Source organism: Mytilus edulis, chromosome 6 (genome assembly GCF_963676685.1).
Source record: "Mytilus edulis chromosome 6, xbMytEdul2.2, whole genome shotgun sequence".
Lineage (NCBI taxonomy): Eukaryota > Metazoa > Mollusca > Bivalvia > Mytilida > Mytilidae > Mytilus > Mytilus edulis.
The window spans coordinates 40,951,466-40,971,713 of NC_092349.1; the positions used below are offsets into that span (position 1 = coordinate 40,951,466).

Below are 20,248 nucleotides of genomic sequence, written 5' to 3' on the forward strand. Positions count from 1 at the left end.
TTTCTAAGATGAGATGAAATTAGGAAGCAAATATAGGATTATGTTACACAGAGAAATATCTGCATACAGAGAAATATCTGCAATCATAATTATCTCCTCACAAACCACTGATACATGTGATATGAGTCAACTTTTTGCATTTACATTTTATTTTATTTCTTCAATTTGTGGTTCCTCATATCAGTTTTTTTTAGTAGGAGTTAAAGTTGGCAACTCCTAAGTTACTCCTTTATTATATACTGATGTATTTTCAATCCACTTCATTCCAAATCTTTGATTCCAAACATTTGTGGTTTTATACAAGCCTGACTTTTAAGTTTATATTTTATTTTCCTACTTAGGATAAGGATTTAGAACTGGCAACAGCTCAAATAAAGGAGTTAAGTGACAGATTACGCCAATTAGACATCAGATCCAGGGAGTGTCAGGAGAGAGAGCTGGACTCAGTTAATCAGACAAACCACTGGAAGGATCAGTATATAAAGATGAAAAATAATCTGAAGGAATCTAGTGGTATTAAAATCATAGCCTTTATTTACATTAAGAATACTTTTGCTTTTCCTTCAAGATGTTAATCAAATGCGCGACATGCACAAAAATTAAGAGCACTGACATGAAACACAAAAAATAAATAAGGGGAAACATGAAGCACGCAAATCAAGTCAAACACGAGAAAACAAGAATTAAAACGCCAAACACGAAAATATGGGAAATGAAAAGGCCGAAAAGGTTGCACGAAAATAACCCTTTACCACCCTCCTAGAATTAAATTTTATTAAAATTTTGTTCCTGTTTTTCCATATTTTACTTATAAATGGACTTAGTTTTTCTTCCAATGACATTACATAATAAGTCTACAGTTCAAGTTTTTAAAACATTTATTAGATTCATAAACTATCCTGGATTTTTACTAAACTTGGACAGAGGCTACTTATAATCAAAAGATATTTTAGAGAGGAATATTTTTATGATTTTTTTCCTCATTTTTGTTGAGCCTGTGATTAACAGCAAAAGTAGGCGAGACACTGTGTTCCGCAGAACCCTTACATTATTTTTTCTACTACTCTGAGTCCCAAGATCATGTTTTCTCACATTTTATTGTAATGCCCCATCTGTTGCCAGAGGCGTGCATTAAGTGTTACCCTTTACCATCTGTACTTCCATAAGTACATAACCATATTGGTCTCTGTTCTCTAACTTTAGTTTGCTCCTTTATGTATGGAAAAATAGCTGATTTTTTTGTTTCTGTTCCCTAATATTATCTTGCCTCAACCAAATCATACAAATGTTATAAAACTTATTACCACGAATTATTATTCATAGAAAAAAATAGCAAAATTTATATTAAAAAAAAAGATTTATACCCACAAGCACCCTTAAGGTACAGTTGTTGGACTTTAATAAAAAATATAAAAGTAGTCCAAAGTAGATAGGAAATAATTCGTTTAGAATAAGGTTATAAGTAGGTCAAAATCATGGCCAGATTTGGTTTCTAGATAAATCTGATATTTGTTATAGTTTTTAAGCAGTTAAGCTGCTTTATGCAAGCACCCTAGATTTATGTTCTACCCAATAAATGCTGAAATATGTGCCACTTTTATTATCTGGCTGGCTATCATGTTATTTATAACTAATAGGGCACTTTTTTCATACTTTTTATTTTGGAATATAAAAAATATTACCATAAAAATGTTAAATGGTCGTCGATTTTCCCAAAAGTTTTGAAGTTGCACATAGGAAGTAGTGCTCGATAGAAATCCTTCTATAGTTTATTACCCCCTGTGCTGTGGGCTAAGATTTCAAAGAACAATTGTATGAAATATTTGATCGCTGAAAATCTATAAAGATGAGTCGTTTACATTTCCCAGATGTTAAAAGTCGTAGGAATATTGTTTGTCATCGATACATATTACATACGTTAGTAGTCTATTAATAAGCTGATATAAGTTGGCGGCAATTTCAAATTACATAGAAGACGAAATTTACGTACCTTTTAAATTGGGAGAATTCTGATGATACATAGGTACTTTATTATTAATCATTTTATTCTTTTTTTTTGGCTGATTGAGATTATTCAAATCATCTTTATTCAGTAATCTTTAATGTATGCTCATTTGTTTTTTTTTGTTAATATTATTCCGATTTCTAGCAAATCACCTTCATGCTTGTCAAATTAAGTTGTTGTTATTGTAGTTTTCTGATTACTCAATGCAAGGTCATTTTAAGATTGTTTCGCTTTTGTGTACAATGTAACATAATGCTACACGTGCTTTGATTAAGCTCGATGTGGTTCAATAAAAATTGTGATGTAAACTTTAACAACTATTTTCTAAAGGACGGCATTATATAACTTCAAAGTCGCATATTTTGTAAAATATTAAGTCTGAATCTGTGACGCGTATCACACCGCAATTGTTTTTGATTTACAAGGACTTTTCGATTTCCGGTACAGAAAAATACGACTTTTTTATATGTTTCTTTTTATAATTTTTCACATTTGAACACTCATTAAGTGTTATTGAATCAATTCTATGCGGTTCCTTCAGCAACTTTAAGCTGGTAAACGATTTCCCCATGAAAATAATATGAAAAGAAATCGCATGATACGATAAAAAGGTAATGAGTCGACTAACGAGACTCGAGAACAGTTGAAGTTACAAACAAGTTTTTCTTAATTCTTACTATTACAGTTATTGAAAGTTTAAATAAATGTTTTTTTATTATGATATTAGTAATTGAAGACAGTTAAACCGTAATCAACATATTTTAATTCAGTTATAATTTGAGACGTAAAAGAAATTGAGAGTGAAAATGGGGAATGTGTCATAGAGACAATAACCAGATCTTAGAGCAGACAACAGTCGAAGGTTACCAATGGATCTTTAATGCAGGGAGAAACTCCTACACCCAATAGATTGCTTTTGCTGGCCCCTTAACACAATAACCATGATAACAAAAATGTAAACTATTTCAACTAGTCACTTGTTCAGGTGGAACTTTTAAACCAGAGGAAGAACAAAGTAACTACAATTCTATGCGGTTCCTTCAGCAACTTTAAGCTGGTAAACGATTTCCCCATGAAAATAATATGAAAAGAAATCGCATGATACGATAAAAAGGTAACGAGTCGACTAACTAGACTCGAGAACAGTTGAAGTTACAAACAAGTTTTTCTTAATTCTTACTATTACAGTTATTGAAAGTTTAAATAAATGTTTTTTTATTATGATATTAGTAATGGAAGACAGTTAAACCGTAATCAACATATTTTAATTCAGTTATAATTTGAGACGGAAAAAAAATGAGAGTGAAAATGGGGAATGTGTCATAGAGACAATAACCAGATCTTAGAGCAGACAACAGTCGAAGGTTACCAATGGATCTTTAATGCAGGGAGAAACTCCTACACCCAAAGGATTGCTTTTGCTGGCACCTTAACACAATAACCATGATAACAAAAATGTAAACTATTTCAACTAGTCACTTGTTCAGGTGGAACTTTTAAACCAGAGGAAGAACAAAGTTAATAAGTTCTGGAGAACTTTTCGGCTAGTTAGTTCTTTCTGCCTGGAACTTTCCAACGTCAGAACAAAAGAGCATTTACAATAACTTGGACATCATACTAAAATAAGAAGTATACACAAGAAATTAATAAAATTTTAAAAAATGTACAAAACAATTATGCAAAATAAATATGATATACAGCAACAATCACCGCATTCATGGGTCCTCACTATGGACAGGTACATACAGAATGTGGCGGCTTAAACATCTTAACTGGCACAAAACTCTCCCCTAACATAGGACAGTGAATGTGTATAATCTCAGACATTGAATCTTTATAAATATAAATTGGAAATAACTTTTGAAAGTGGTAGGATTGCATAACATAAACATTACTGTACAAGCATTATTTGATACTTTAGAAATAGCTGAGAACAATGCCGGAGATAAATATTTTGACTAATTCTTTACACTATTCATCTGAACGTGGCCAAGTTTGCCTTTGGGTTTTTGATTAACTGCCTATCATGCCTATAGCACCCTTTGGTGCTTTGATTAAGAAATATTTAAATAGATATTTGTCTCCAGACCTGAAAGTTTAGCCTAAGTCATAACTAGCTTATATGAAAATTTTTGTAAAAAAAATCACCTTGGGATCAAAACTGTGTCAAATGCTAAGCCCTTTAATATAAATTGTTTATAGTTTTTATATCGCACAATCCATGAGTATGCTATATTGCAATCAACAGGTCTGGCTGTTTGTCCAACACATATTTTCTTCACACTTTTCTCCAGGACTACTGAACAGAATGACTTCATATTTAGCCTCTATCTTGACATTGATGTGAGGTGTGAATAATGTTGGAAAATGCAGACATCTGCTTCTTGTTGCCAAAACTTTTTTCAAAAATTTCTCAATATGATGTATATACTTTTCTTTGGAACTATTGTTTGGAAGCAGAATAAAGTCATATTTGGTCAAACAAAGACAGTGATGGGCAAATTTCAGGTCTGTCGAACACTTACTTTCTGTTTTCTTGTTCTTTGATCATGAGTTGTGGCATCCTTAGTATGACAACACATGCAACTTCTTGTTTTTATTCAAATTGTATTTTCTTTACTGTAGATGTTTTAAAGAAAAAAGATGAGGAGTTACAAAATCAGATGACAATAACAGACCAAACTAAACAAGTGCTAGGAAATTTACAGGATGAGTATAGTAAGTGTCTTTCAGCCAAAGTTGTGTTTTCCCTAGCCTTTAATGATCGGAAACATATCATTTTGTCATAAAACACATTTGATAACAAATTGTTTAAAGCTTTTAAATGAACAATTTGTTTTGGTTGCAATTGTGGTAAATTTCCTAAGTAATATGGTTGCAAACTTCATTGGAAATTTGAATTGAGATTTTGACCATATTTTGAGAGAAATTTTTTTTTAATCTAGCCTGCGACTTTTGTCACAGAAAGCTCGTCATAGCGAATGTAATCTGCCTGCGCCGGCATAAACTTACTCCTTAAAAGCTTTATATTTTAAAGGGTGGAAGACCTGGATGCTTCATACTTTGTATATGGATGCCTCATGTTAGGAAGTTTCCTTCTGTCACATGTCCATTGTTCTTGACAGCATTTTCATGGGTCAGTGACTTCTTGAAAAAAAGTTAAGATTTTTTGTAACGTTAAATTCTCTTTAGTTATGAGTAATGAGATAACTATATTTGGTATGTGGGTACTTTGCAAGCTTAAGGTCCTCATGCCTGTCAAGACAGTTTTCACCTGACCTCAACCTCATTTCATGGATCAGTGAACATGGTTAAGTGTTGGTGGTCAAGTCCATATCTCAGATACTAAAAGCAATAGGCCTAGTATATTCAGTGTATGGAAGGACTAAGTTGTACATGTCCAACTGGTAGGTGTCATCTGACTTGATGTCATGTTCATGGTTCAGTGGTTATAATACAGTTTTTGTCGAGCCTGCAACTTTTGTGGCAGAAAGCTTGACATAGGAATAGTGATCTGGCGGCGGCGGCGTTAGCTAACTTCTTAAAAGCTTTATATTTTAGAAGGTGGAAGACCTGGATGCTTCATACTTTGTATATATATAGATGCCTCATGTTACGAAGTTTCCATCAGTCACATGTCCAATGTCCTTGACCTCATTTTCATGGTTCAGTGACCACTTGAAAAAAAAGTTCAGATTTTTTGTAATGTTGAATTCTCTCTTATTATAAGTAATAGGATAACTATATTTGATATGTGCGTACCTTGCAAGGTCCTCATGTCTGTCAGACAGTTTTCACTTGACCTCGACCTCATTTCATGAATCAGTGAACAAGGTTAAGTTTTGGTGGTCAAGTCCATATCTCAGATACTATAAGCAATAGGGCTAGTATATTCGGTGTATGGAAGGACTGTAAGGTGTACATGTCCAACTGGCAGGTGTCATCTGACCTTGACCTCATTTTCATGGTTCAGTGGTTATAGTTCAATTTTTGTGTTTTGGTCTGTTTTTTTTCATACTATATGCAATAGGTCTACTATATTTGTTGTATGGAATGATTGTAAGGTGTACATGTCTAGCGGGCAGATGTCATGTGACCTTGACCTCATTTTCATGGTTCAGTGGTTATAGTTAAATTTTTGTGTTTTGGTCTGTTTTTTTCATACTATACGCAATAGGTCTACTATATTTGTTGTATGGAATGATTGTAAGGTGTACATGTCTAGCAGGCAGATGTCATGTGACCTTGACCTCATTTTCATGGTTCAGTGGTCAAAGTTAAGTTTTTTGAGTTTTTGGTCTTTTTATCTAATACTATATGGAAATATTTTATGATCTTTATGTCAGTAGCGCAGGTTTCTTTTGACCATGACCTCGTTTTCACGGTTAATTGCACAGTGTTAAGTTTTTGTGTTTTGGTCTATTTTTCTTAAACTATAGGTAATAGGTCAACTAGTTATGTTGTATAGGAGCATTGTTAGCTGTACATGTCTGCCAGGCATGGTTCATCTGACCTTGACCTCATTTTCAAGGTTCATTGGTCTTTGTTGAGTTATCTTGGTTAATGTTAAGTTTATGAGACAGTTGTAATAAAGCTTTATACTTAGGACTATCAACATAATATCAATGATTAGTATATAGAAGGCGAGACATTTCAGCGTGTGCACTCTTGTTTTGTTTTGGTCTGTTTTTCTTATACTACAGGTATATGCAATAGGTCTACTATATTTAGTGTATGGAATGATTGTAAGGTGTACATGTCTAGCTGGCAGGTGTCTCCTGACCTTGACCTCATTTCCATGGTTCAGTGGTCAAAGTTAAATTTTTGAGTTTCTAATACTATATGCAATAAGTCAACTATATTTGGTGTATGGAAATATTGTATAATGTACATGTCAGTCTTGCAGGTTTTATTTGATCTTGACCTCATTTTAATGGTTCAGTGCACAGTGTTAAGTGTTTGTGTTTTGGTCTGTTTTATTTAAACTATAAGCAATAGTCAACTATATTTGTTGTATGGAAGAATTGTAAGCTGTACATGTTTGCCCGGCATAGTTCATGTGACTTTGACCTCATTTTCATGGTTCATTGGTAAACGTTTAGTTTTCTTGTTAAGCAACTGTAGAAAGTTAGAAACTATAAGTAGTAGGTCAACTATATTTATTGTATTGAATGATTGTAAGGTGTACATGTATTTCTGGTTTGGTTTTTATGACCTTGACCTCAATTCTAAGTTCTTTGACTACAGTTATTCTGTGTCAGAAACCTATTATGTGTCAAATATTTAATTACAATCCAAATTCAGACCTGTATCAAGCGCAAATATTGTGTCCATTTTTGCCCCAACTGTTCAGGGTTGGACCTCTGCCATCATATCCAGCTGCGCTTGGTGTAGCAATCTGTTCTTGGATCATGTTAGATTGATGTGATAGTTGTTGAAAAGCAGATACTTTATTTGGCGTTTCTAGTCCATTTTGCAGTGATTTAATTTCATGATTTTCAAATTTACTTAATGTAATTAAGAAAGGAAAGATCCAAGTTATACATAATCGCGACAATTTATAATCACTTTATTTTTTTCTACTCACAAAAGTCACGAAAATAAATCGCTCGTCTGTGCGTCTGTTAGTCCCACTTCAAGTTAAAGTTATTGGTCAAGGTAGTTTTTGATGAAGTTGAAGTCCAATCCACTTGAAACTTAGTACACATGTTCCCCATGATATGATCTTTCTAATTTTAATTCCAAATTAAAGTTTTGACCCCAATTTCATGGTCCACTGAACATGGAAAATTATCGTGTGAGTGGGGCATCTGTGTACTATGGACACATTCTTGTTTACAATATATTTTCCTCTATTATCAATATATAGAAAACTTCATTTTGTATTCTTATACTGAAAAATTGAATGGCAGTGACTAATAGTTATCACTACAATGTATAGATTTTTCTTTGAACAATTTGAATTTATAAGAATTTTTAAAAACATGGTTTGTCAATATGAAATACACATAATAGTTATTGAAGAACTATTCATTATTGTGATACATTGACTGCCCATAGACCAGTCCTTATATTACCATAATGACTAGTTTTTCAATAGCTTTTATACATTTAATGTATGGCATATAAATCTATTATAAAGGTATATAGGTTCACCTAAAAATGGACATTTGTAAATATAGGACAAAAACTCCAATATTATTAATTCATTCATATTTATAATTTTCCTATCTTAATACAATACAATTCATTGTTTCAAAATTTCTAAATGAAAGCTATCTTAATCCATCAGTGCCTAAAAGTACTATGTTTTTTTAAATGATTTGTTTGCTTAGTAGGTTGACTGTATTTGTTATTAGTTAGATTTAACTTTTAAAAATTGTACTTGTAGGCAGTAGAGAGAAATGTAAAGACCAGTTGATTGAATCTCTAAAATCAAAACAGACAAGAACAGATTCACAGTTAAAGCAACTAAGAGAGGTATCGGAATGCTAAGATTTAACTAAAACAAATTGTGTACACCTTTCCAGTTATAATTTTTGTCGAGCCTGCAACTTTTGTTGCAGAAAGCTCGACATAGGGATAGATTGATTGATTGTTGGTTGCTTAATGTCCAGTGGCAAATATTTCATGCATATTCAGGACGAGAACAAGTTCACAATAAATACAATAGGTAGGTTGATTCAATAGAGGCCATTTTGGATGATGGTCGGGGAAATTTAGACTGCCACTGGAAAACGAGGGTATATTGGATAGGGACAGAAATTTGGCCTTGCAACAGGCCACCTACGGACCCCTCAAAGAGTTGTTGCAAGGGTTCTTAACGTGCAAAGAGCGTGGCACTCTCTTTACACGAGGTATCGGATTTAACGTCCCCTTCTGACGGACGTGACTGCGAACTTGATACATCCCGCACAGCCAAACGGACGCCCCACTTCAGCAAGTGTTTTACTGCCGGTCGGGAGGAGACCAAGTGACCATATTTCTATACCCCAGTCACCCTTGGGGTAGACATAGGGATAGTGATCTGGCGGCAGCGGCAGCGTTAGCTAACTTTTTAAAAGCTTTATATTTTAGAAGGTGGAAGACCTGGATGCTTCATACTTTGTATATAGATGCCTCATGTTAGGAAGTTTTCGTCAGTCACATGTCAAATGTCCTTGACCTCATTTTCATGGTTCAGTGACCACTTGAAACAAAAAATTCAGATTTTTTGTAATGTTGAATTCTCTCTTATTAGCTCACCTGGCCTAAAAGGCCATGTGAGCTTTTCTCATCACTTGGCGTCCGTCGTCGTTGTCGTCTGTCGTCGTTAACAATTTTTCAAACATCTTCTCCTCTGAAACTACTGAATGGATTTGAATGAAACTTAGCATGATTGTTCCTTAGATTATCCTGCACAAAGTGTGTGCTTCGATTTTTGATCCGTCAAAAAACATGGCCGCCGTTACTTAAAATAGAACATAGGGGTCAAATGCAGTTTTTGGCTTATTTCTCAAAAACGAAAGCATTTAGAGCAAATCTGACATGGGGTAAAAATGTTCATTAGGTCAAGATCTATCAGCCCTGCAATTTTCAGATGAATCAAACAAACCATTGTTGGGTTGCTGCCACTTAATTGGTAATTTTAAGGAAATTCTGCAGTTTTTGGTCATTATCTTGAATATTATTATAGATAAAGATAAACTGTAAACAGCAAAAATGATCAGCAAAGTAAGATCTACAAATAAGTTAATATGACCAAAATTGTCAATTGACCTCTTAAGGGGTTATTGTCCTTTAATGACAATTTTTCACAATTTGTTCATCACATTTGCTAACTTTAAAAAATCTTCTCCTCTGAAACTACTGAATGGATTTGGATGAAACTTAGCATGATTGTTCCTTAGATTATCCTGCACAAAGTGTGTGCTTCGATTTTTGATCCTTCAAAAAACATGGCCGCCGTTACTTAAAATAGAACATAGGGGTCAAATGCAGTTTTTGGCTTATTTCTCAAAAACGAAAGCATTTAGAGCAAATCTGACATGGGGTAAAAATGTTCATTAGGTCAAGATCTATCAGCCCTGAAATTTTCAGATGAATCAAACAAACCATTGTTGGGTTGCTGCCACTTAATTGGTAATTTTAAGGAAATTTTGCAGTTTTTGGTCATTATCTTGAATATTATTATAGATAAAGATAAACTGTAAACAGCAAAAATGATCAGCAAAGTAAGATCTACAAATAAGTTAATATGACCAAAATTGTCAATTGACCCCTTAAGGGGTTATTGTCCTTTAATGACAATTTTTCACAATTTGTTCATCATATTTGCTAACTTTAAAAAATCTTCTCCTCTAAAACTACTAAACCAAATTCAACCAAACTTCAACTGAATGATCAGTAGGGTGTATAAAATAAAGTTTGTGCTTTATTTTTTATTTCGTCAAAAAACATGGCCGTCATGGCTAAAAATAGAATACAGGGTAAAATGCAGTTTTTGGCTTATATCTCAAAAATTCCAGCATTTAGAGCAAATAAGACAAGAAGTTAAAGTATTTATTAGGTCAAGGTCTACCTGTCCTGAAATTTTCAGCCGAATTGGGTAACTGGTTTTTCAGGTATAATGCCCCTGAATTGATGATTTTAAACAAATTTTGCAGTTTTTTGTTATTATCTTGAATATTATTATAGATACAGATAAACTGTTAATAGCAAAAATGTTAAGCAAAGTAAGATCTACAAATAAGTCAATTTGACCAAAATTGTCAATTGACCCCTTAAGGAGTTATTGCCCTTTAAAGACTTTTTTCACAATTTGTTCATCATGTTGACTTACTTTAAAAAATCTTCTCCTTTGAAACTGCTGTATCAATTTCAGCCAAACTTAGGCTAAATGAGTTTCAGAGTATCTAGTATAAATTTTATATTTCATTTCCTTGTATGTCAGAAACTTAGCTCCTATGGCTAAAATAGAACATAGGAGAAAATGATTTTTTTTTTGCTTTTGAAGAAAATAGGACGATTCAAAGAACATTTAAATAAATTGAAAAGCCAAAATAATCATTGATGAGAGATTTAACCAAAAAAATTAAGGTGAGTGATTCAGGCTCTTGAGAGCCTCTTGTTATAAGTAATAGGGTAATTATATTTGGTATGTGCGTACCTTGCAAGGTCTTCATGCCTGTCAGACAGTTTTCACTTGACCTCGACCTCATTTCATGGATCAGTGAACAAGGTTAAGTTTTGGTGGTCAAGTCCATATCTCAGATACTATAAGCAATAGGACTAGTATATTCGGTGTATGGAAGGACTGTAAGGTGTACATGTCCAACTGGCAGGTGTCATCCAACCTTGACCTCATTTTCATGGTTCATTGGTTATAGTTAAGTTTTTGTGTTTTGGCCTGTTTTTGGGATACGATTGCTTTCAAGCAATCTGTAGACTTATACCGGTGGCTCAGAGCAATTTCCTTCACGTCAATCGTTTTATTCTTAACATTAAGGAACATCTCAGATTCTTATGATTGTCTTGCTTTAAAAGGTAAAAACAAATAAAGGGATTGAACTTAAGGTCAAGTAACAGTAAATGAACGCCGTCTAGCGGATTCCGCGAAATATTGCGACGTTTTGTACGAATTACGTCCCTTTGACCAGATTTTGCTATGTTAAAATTGCACCAGGCGACTTTTCGATGGGACAACGTCAACGGTAAATTTGACGGAAAGTATTTTACTTCTAGGAGAATGAACTTGTTTTTCTAAAATTAAAAATTGAAAATGAATATGAAAACAGTCCTGAAGACGATCTTCAAAATGAAAATCAGGACATAGGGTGGTAGAGTTTGTATATCTGCCGACCAGTTAAAACAAGTGTGAAAACTGTTGCTCACTACTATTTCTACATAATTGTGATGAGAAAAAACAGCGTGGTCTGATAAGTATTCTATATGTAGTATGTCAAAACTGTCCTTTCAAAAGCCCTATAATATTCACTGGGAAAAGACATCGTCTAGCAGAAAATAAGCAGAAGCTAGGGGTGCAAGTTTGGGACATTAATACTAAAGTTAAAACTTAGTATTGTACGGTAAGACTATAATATCTCCCATATTTTGAAAATTATCACACTAGTCGGAACAAGTAAAAATATTTTCAAATTAGAGAAAAGGAAATGAACCACATAAACTAATACTGGTCATAAATTCGACGCTGCGTCAGTCATAGATGGCACTAAACTATCATAATACACTTAAATTAATTAACCTTGTTCACGGTTGGAACAATAGTTTAATATTCATACACAGTTTTTAGATTATAACAAATTAAAAATAAGCAAAAATGATGTTTCACGATCATTAATCCATGGCTACATTTTGTAATCTAACGTTGTTTTTTTGTTTTTGTAATGGTGCTTTCTTTCACGTCCGCAATTTCGATGTTAAAAATAGAACACAAATCTTTAAATAGATACATGTATAAATAGTATATGGTTTAAAGATTTATACAGGGCTTAGTATCCTAATAGTATTGATTCGTACGGTTGTCTCCTCAAAGGAAATTTGTTATATATATATGGGTAAAAATTAACCGAATAAAAAAAAATGTACCCTAGCTGAAAGTAGCATTTCAAATACACAATAGAACTGTTCTCCATTCTATTTCACTCATAAAACTTGAAGGTTGAGAACGAGATTATATCGATCACCTCTATATCATAGTACTACTATATATACTGACTGAAAAATATGCACAGTGTCACAGACTTTCAGTACCTAAAGTTCAATGTAAATCCCGTAAGTAGTGAGTACTTCAATAAGACAGTAACCAGACAACAACACAAGGCCAAAAGAAAATTAAGAAGGAAAAGACATCTTATGATATGCATTTGACGGGGGTGGGGTGCAGGGGTCCTGATCCCGAAATCCCGGACTTAAAAACATGAAATCCCCAGGTCCCGAATTTATAGAAATTTCAATCCCGCCATAACGAAATTCGAAGGGAAAGGGAAAACAAGGGGGGGTTGTAGACATATCAAACATAAATATGTACATCTGTTGTTATGTCATATGTCTCAACCTCCGTTAATTTGGTTTCCTCGGAAATGTTTTTACACGATGTATTTTCTGGAAAATACACTGTACTACAAAGACTGCAAATGTCTTGAGAGAAAGGGAAATTCAGAGAGAGAAGCACAATAATTTATTGTCACACATGATTAGATCTCAAAGGGAGTTGCAGAATAAGGAATACTGGCGAATGTCAAAATTGAACAAAAAAGTGCAAAATTATAAAGAATAACAATGGAAAATAAAATAATTATTTAATATAATAGTGTAGACCATGTACAGAATTTTACAAAATCGTTAATTGAAGATTTTACAGAATAAGCGTTATATCTAAAGATAAAGAACATTTAGGTCCACACTTCATATGGACCCTTAAAAATCATTGTATTATCTCGGTGTTGCTGGTCAGTAATGAATAAAAAATCACTGGTCAATTTAAAGGTTGTTGTAAGTGATGCAATATATTCTTATTTTCCTGTTCCCCTTATGTAACTTCCAGTTTTATTAAAGTTTACATCCATCAAAGCCTTAGTTTAATTTAGTTTCCTGTCATTACTACCCCCTCCCCCCCCTTTATTTGTCGCATGTTGTGTATCATGTACTGATTCTATACATACTTCGAGCATACATATGTACACTTATGGAACAATAACCATTTAGTAAACCTTTTTAAAACGTTTTTGTAGACTTGTATACAATAAATTTTATACAGAATAAAAAAGATATTAACAAAGATGTCAGTTTGTCTGCATGTTTTACTTGTTAACTTGAAGATATATAAATAACCACACGACACTCTTTCAAGAATTTGTAGAATCATTGATATAATGTTGGTTTTTATATGCGATGTTAAGCAGCAGTATATGGACAGAACACGTTCTGTCGTGATATAGTACCAAAACACAAGCTTTTACATGTTCCGCTGCTAAAAAAACATGTTTTTTTTTCAAAAGTGGCCAAATCATATATCGGAACGGAGAAAAAGTGTAAACAGATGACTTACAAGATAGTCTAAGAGATTTATGAATTGGTTACCCAAAAATGACAAAGTTCAACTATCTCTCATTAGAGCAAATATAAATAAAGATCAAAACCCTGACCACATGCAAACAGACTGCAAAGTACGTTCTAGGATTCAAACTGTAGCTGTTTTGCGGAATAACTATAAACTATAAAGAGGGACGGACGGATGGACGGACGGACGGAAGGACGGGCGGCCAGACGGAATGACGGATGGACAGATGTACAGGGGTAGTTGAGGGGGCATAAAAAAATATAGCTTCATTTACATCTTTTATTTTGTCAACTTGTAGACAGTAACCTTGATGATTTCTATTTTTAAGATTTTACCATTTTTGCGTTCATGTACTTACAACGTATTTTTGTCTGAATAAGTAATTGATTTAGATATGTATATTGATAATGAACATACATGTATCACATTTTTTACAACGTATAATTTCTTTTTAAAATGTTCAATAAAAGAGGTTCTGATTGGGGTTTCCGGAATACAGAATAATGGGCAAAAATTGCAGAATAAAATGCAAAAAAGAAAAAAAAAGAAAAAGTGTATAATGAGGTGCTAAAATATAAAGAATAAAGAATATTGGTAATACTAAATAAAAATTTGTGATAATTATCCAGACTCTTATGATAAAAAGAATCTATCAATACGAAACACATAGTCATCGTGGAAATTATTAGCATGATAACTTGACGTTATATAATAAAAATTACGACGTCACGAATTTTGATGTGCAAGCCTCGCGCTTTAAATAATAAAATTTAACTGTCTCGAGTGGAGAAATATCGTAATACACGAGTTATAGTGTCGGAATCTGTTTCTCTAATGCTTTTTATCGTTCTTTTTCAAAGATTTTCAGAAAATTGTGCTCTTTATATGCGACGTCATCAGGCAAGGTCGCCTTTTTTCATGACGTCACAATAGGAAAATTGAGAAGAAAACAAAACATTTTGACGTCATAATCAAATTTCGACTAATCATTTGCCGAGAACAGATTTTTCACTAGTGAGGAGAAATATTTTTCTCACACCGGTCAGGAAATGTGAAAATAGCACAAAAATTAGAGAATAAAAATTACGACGTCACGAATTTTGATGTTTTTTTTTTGGTCAAAATGTCGGGTTTGCGTCGCTTCTACAGGGAAAACGAAGTCGGTGACCATATATTTTTTTAATATCATCTAATTCGTAAGACAAAGAGGAAAAAAATATTAATTTAAAAAAAAATTCTATGGAGCAGCTCTCGTGATTTATACCAGAAACCGAAAATTGTAGAAGAAAAATATAGATTTACCCTATATATTCAATGTAATTTAGTACCCTCTCGGACCATTTTAAAAATGGATTTTTCTTGAAAACGAAGTCAGTGACATATACTTTTTTTTTACATTTTCTGATGTATATTTTTAATATCTAATTGAGTTCTAAGTTTTAAAAAAATCTATGGACTAGTTTATTTACTGATCCTTGACCTTAATCAACTTTCCTATAATGTTCTTTTCATAATCTTCATGTTTGATAATTCCCTTGACTTCGATGCGTGTTTTTAACAACACGGAAAATCAGAATTAAGCAGTATTTATATTTAGTGTAGTTATAAATTTAGAAACACGTCAGAGGGAATTCCCAGTTTTGATAAAATGCGAGAGTTCTCTGAATACCGATAAATCTATTTCTGTCATATAAGAACTGAAGTGGAGTTTTTCTTATATGTTACCATTATGAAACTGATATTTGAGATTGTACTTCCATAAAGAAATTGAGAACCATCTAGGTCGTTTAATAAGCATTTAATATATCTTGCCCCAGGGTTTGAATTGGAAATTATGCGCATGCGTATAGTTTTCTTGAATTTAAGGGGTTTTAGATTAAATGGTTGCTCTGGATTCCCCACTCAATTAATTAATTTATAACTCATGGGATCTTTTCTATGTTTGTCTGCTATTGAGGTTTATTGTTATTGCATAATTTTAAATCATATGCATCATTTAGATTAAAATAAATATATTCCACATCGTAGAACACCCCTTCAGGCGAAATAGAGTCTTCCATATTATCGTTTTGAGTTGTCTCCCTTCCGGCAGTAACTTCCGTGAATTCTGAATATAAACAAGAAGTCGAGTATTAGCTCGTTCTGTCAATAAATGTTGTATTATATTAAAAACAAATGCAATTTAAACCGATAAATGTGTACGGAAAGGAGCCATGATGACTGACCCAAAGGAAATTAAATATTTAAAGAGTTATGGGGTTCCTCCTAGAATTAACAAATTGAAATCTACATCTACATCTACATCATACGACGATCCATCAGCACATTGATGACTATACGTCGGCGCATCGCTAACAGACACTTAATAAAATATAATAACCAATGAGTGAAATAAAATACCTTCTCTGACATCTCTCACTCTGAGTCAGTCAGTGACTGCTGCGGAAAGTAAACTTGGTATTGATAGTACAAAAATAAAACACAATAGATTATAGACCTAATTACATTGTTCATACACTTTTATCCGGATTTGGCTATTTTGTAACTATTTTACATGTCTGTTTGTCATTTGAATTAGTTTTGAAAATAATATTATCCAGCTACATGCATACATGTGTCAATGAAACAATGGCAATCGTATCCCTCAGAGCAATCTGCTCTTTGATTCTCATACTTTATGCAATAGATCAACTATATTTGTTGTATGGAATGATTGTAAGGTGTACATGTCTAGCCGGCAGATGTCATCTGACCTTGACCTCATTTTCTTGGTTGAGTGGTCAAAGTTAAGTTTTTGAGTTTTGGTCTTTCTATTTAATACTATATGTCATAGGTCAACTATATTTGGTGATGGAAATATTTTATGATCTTTATGTCAGTCACACAGGTTTTATTTGACCTCGACCTCATTTTCACGGTTCATTGCTTAGTGTTAAGTTTTTGTGTTTTGGTCTATTTTTCTTAAACTATAAGTAATAGGTCAACTATATTTTTTGTATGGAAGCATTGTTAGCTGTACATGTCTGTCTGGCATGGTTCATCTGACCTTGACCTCATTTTCATGGTTCATTGGTCTTTGTTTAGTTATCTTGGTTAATAAGTTTATGTGACAGTTTTTAATAAAGCTTTATACTTAAGACTATAAGCATAATATCAATGATTAGTAAAGAAGGCAAGACATTTCAGCGTGTGCACTCTTGTTAAAACAAAAGGAAAAGTTCATTGGGAATAAAGCACCTGTTTATTTTCAAGGAAGGTGATGCATGCATAGCAGCAACAAATAGAAGCTTTAACAGCCTTGACTGGCTATACAGCCCTTGCACGGTTGGAATGCATAGCAGGGGGCACTTACTTGCTATTTATAGTAAGTTGATGTTATTCCCTTGGTTTGTTACCATGATTTGTCTTCTTTATCTATTTATGATAACAGAACAACTAAAGTCTACTGTCTTTTATACATTGCCCAAATCACATGTCAGTATATATCAAAAAGAAAATGTGGTATGATTACCAATGAGACAACTCTCCACAAGAGACGAAATGACACAGAAACTAACAGCTATGTTCTTCAACAATGAGCAAAGCCCATATCTATAAAGCAATAAAGATGTTAAAAGACCTTGAAAATCACATATGTATAACAATTCAAACCAGAAAACTATCAGCCAAATTAATATACCAAAAATGAACGAAAAACAAATATGTAACACATCAACAGAATTTGAAACTTAGTCCACATGTTCCCTATGATATGATCTTTCTAATTTTAATGCCAAATTAGATTTTAACCCCATTTTCACGGTCCACTGAACATAGAAAATAATAGTGCGGATGGTGCATCCCTGTACTACAGACACATTCTTGTTATCACATGACTTAATTTTCAGTTGTTTGAGAGACAGCAGAGGGAACTGACTCTATTACAGTTGAATTTGGAAAGTTCAAAAGAAGTTATACATAAGCAGCAAAGTAGTTTAGATGAAATGAGGTTAGTAAATTATATATAAGTCTAAAGATTTGTGCAACAATACTAATAAGCAATACATGTACATAGGAAAAAAGATTAAATTTTGTTGTACAGAAAGATAAATATTTCAGGAGTCATGTTGCATTGTTATTATCAGACAATCTGATACTCATGATACTAATTAATTAGTTTTATATCACTTAATGATATAAAATCATAAATATTTTTTTCATAACATTAACATTAAATATTGTGTTGTTAAACTTTAACAGTCAATGTAAATGTTTGCATGTACAGCATATAGTTTGTCTTCTTTATTCAAAGCTTGAACCTCTTAAAAGTTACAGTTTACAATTATCAGGATTTGGATTTCTTTCAATATTTCATTAAAATTAAATGTAACTGAAAAGTAAAGTTCTGAGTTATTTACTTTATTCCTGTTATTGAATGCATGTCTGTTCATAAATTGGAAAGTTTGAGTTATTAATTGCAGCTTGAATAATTATATTTTTTTCCCCTTTCAGTGCTTCTAGAAGTTGTTTCTCTTGCAGTAAATCATTCAGTCGAATAACTGCAGATTTATCTCCACAACAAACTTTTGCAGAATCCATAAAGCAAAAACGATCACTTTCTCCCTCAATACACTACTCAGAAAAATATAAAACTCCACAGTCTGAACATGTACTAAAGCCCATGTTATCAGACATTGAAACATATGGACCATCAAAAGAAAGTATAAATGACCAAGATGATCTGATGATATATGATGAAAGGGAGACAATTCAAGAGGGTGAAAATAGTGAAAAAAATATTAAAGCAAGGTTTGATCAACATTTGCATAATTTAAGTGGTGAAGGAACAATAGATGATAAGTATGTTGAGGATAAACATGATTCTGGACATTTTTATGGTGCTAAGGAGAGTAGAATAAGTAGTTTAACTAGGGACAGTGGTATAAGTGGAACACACCAAGTTGACTTTACTGTGCAAGAAATGTCCTCATCCAGGAGACAGCGAGTTTCTTTTGAAGAAAAGTTGTCCAATTATCTAGATGATGAAGATGATGAAGACAATAATTTGAATAATAGCTTTAATTTAGGAAGTCCAAATAAAGAGGTAAGAAAATTTCAAATTTCTATATAAATAAAAAAACAACTAAAAATAAAGCAAAATAATAGCAGTTCTTATGTGAAGTTCAGTCAATATTAAAAGAATATTTATAGAAATTTATTCCGTAATCTTAAAAATGACCAAATCATTTTTTTAGAAATAATTTTGTTCTGTTCATGTTATATCTAGAATACTAGAATAAATATCACAGAAAGCAAGACAGGAGGATCCCAAGTGAGGAATTCACTCTTCATATGTGCATTGATTGTATGCAACTTTATATCCCAAACATGTTCCATACATACTAATAATGTGCTTATTTTCTCTTTGGCACATTCCCCTTTTTAGCTCACCTGGCCTAAAAGGCCATGTGAGCTTTTCTCATCACTTGGCGTCCGTCGTCGTCGTCGTCATTAACAATTTTTCAAACATCTTCTCCTCTGAAACTACTGAATGGATTTGAATGAAACTTAGCATGATTGTTCCTTAGATTATCCTGCACAAAGTGTGTGCTTCGATTTTTGATCCGTCAAAAAACATGGCCGCCTTTACTTAAAATAGAACATAGGGGTCAAATGCAGTTTTTATACGACCGCAAAATTTGAAAAATTTTTCGTCGTTTATTGCTATCACGTTGGCGTCGTCGTCGTCGTCCGAATACTTTTAGTTTTCGCACTCTAACTTTAGTAAAAATGAATAGAAATCTAGGAAATTTTAACACAAGGTTTATGACCACAAAAGGAAGGTTGGGATTGATTTTGGGAGTTTTGGTCCCAACATTTTAGGAATTAGGGGCCAAAAAGGGCCCAAATAAGCATTTTCTTGGTTTTCGCACTATAACTTTAGTTTAAGTTAATAGAAATCTGTGAAATTTTGACACAAGGTTTATGACCACAAAAGAAAGGTTGGGATTGATTTTGGGAGTTTTGGTTCCAACAGTTTAGGAATTAGGGGCCAAAAAAGGACCCAAATAAGCATTATTCTTGTTTTTTGCACAATAACTTTAGTTTAAGTAAATAGAAATCAATGAAATTTAAACACAATGTTTATGACCACAAAAGGAAGGTTGGTATTGATTTTGGGAGTTTTGGTCCCAACAGTTTAG

General features: G+C 32.9%; 1 protein-coding gene across 10 annotated transcripts in view; it reads left to right on the forward strand.

Annotated features, from left to right (window-relative positions):
* Positions 1-20,248, forward strand: part of LOC139527655 (coiled-coil domain-containing protein 62-like) — a 69,210-nt gene that overhangs the window by 33,136 nt on the left and 15,826 nt on the right. For all 10 annotated transcript variants that reach the window (XM_071323190.1, XM_071323193.1, XM_071323192.1 and 7 more), the window contains exons 8-12: positions 342-513; positions 4,631-4,723; positions 8,397-8,485; positions 17,954-18,054; positions 18,558-19,149. In XM_071323190.1, coding sequence (XP_071179291.1) covers positions 342-513; positions 4,631-4,723; positions 8,397-8,485; positions 17,954-18,054; positions 18,558-19,149 — 1,047 coding nt within the window. The remainder of the gene's footprint in view (positions 1-341; positions 514-4,630; positions 4,724-8,396; positions 8,486-17,953; positions 18,055-18,557; positions 19,150-20,248) is intronic.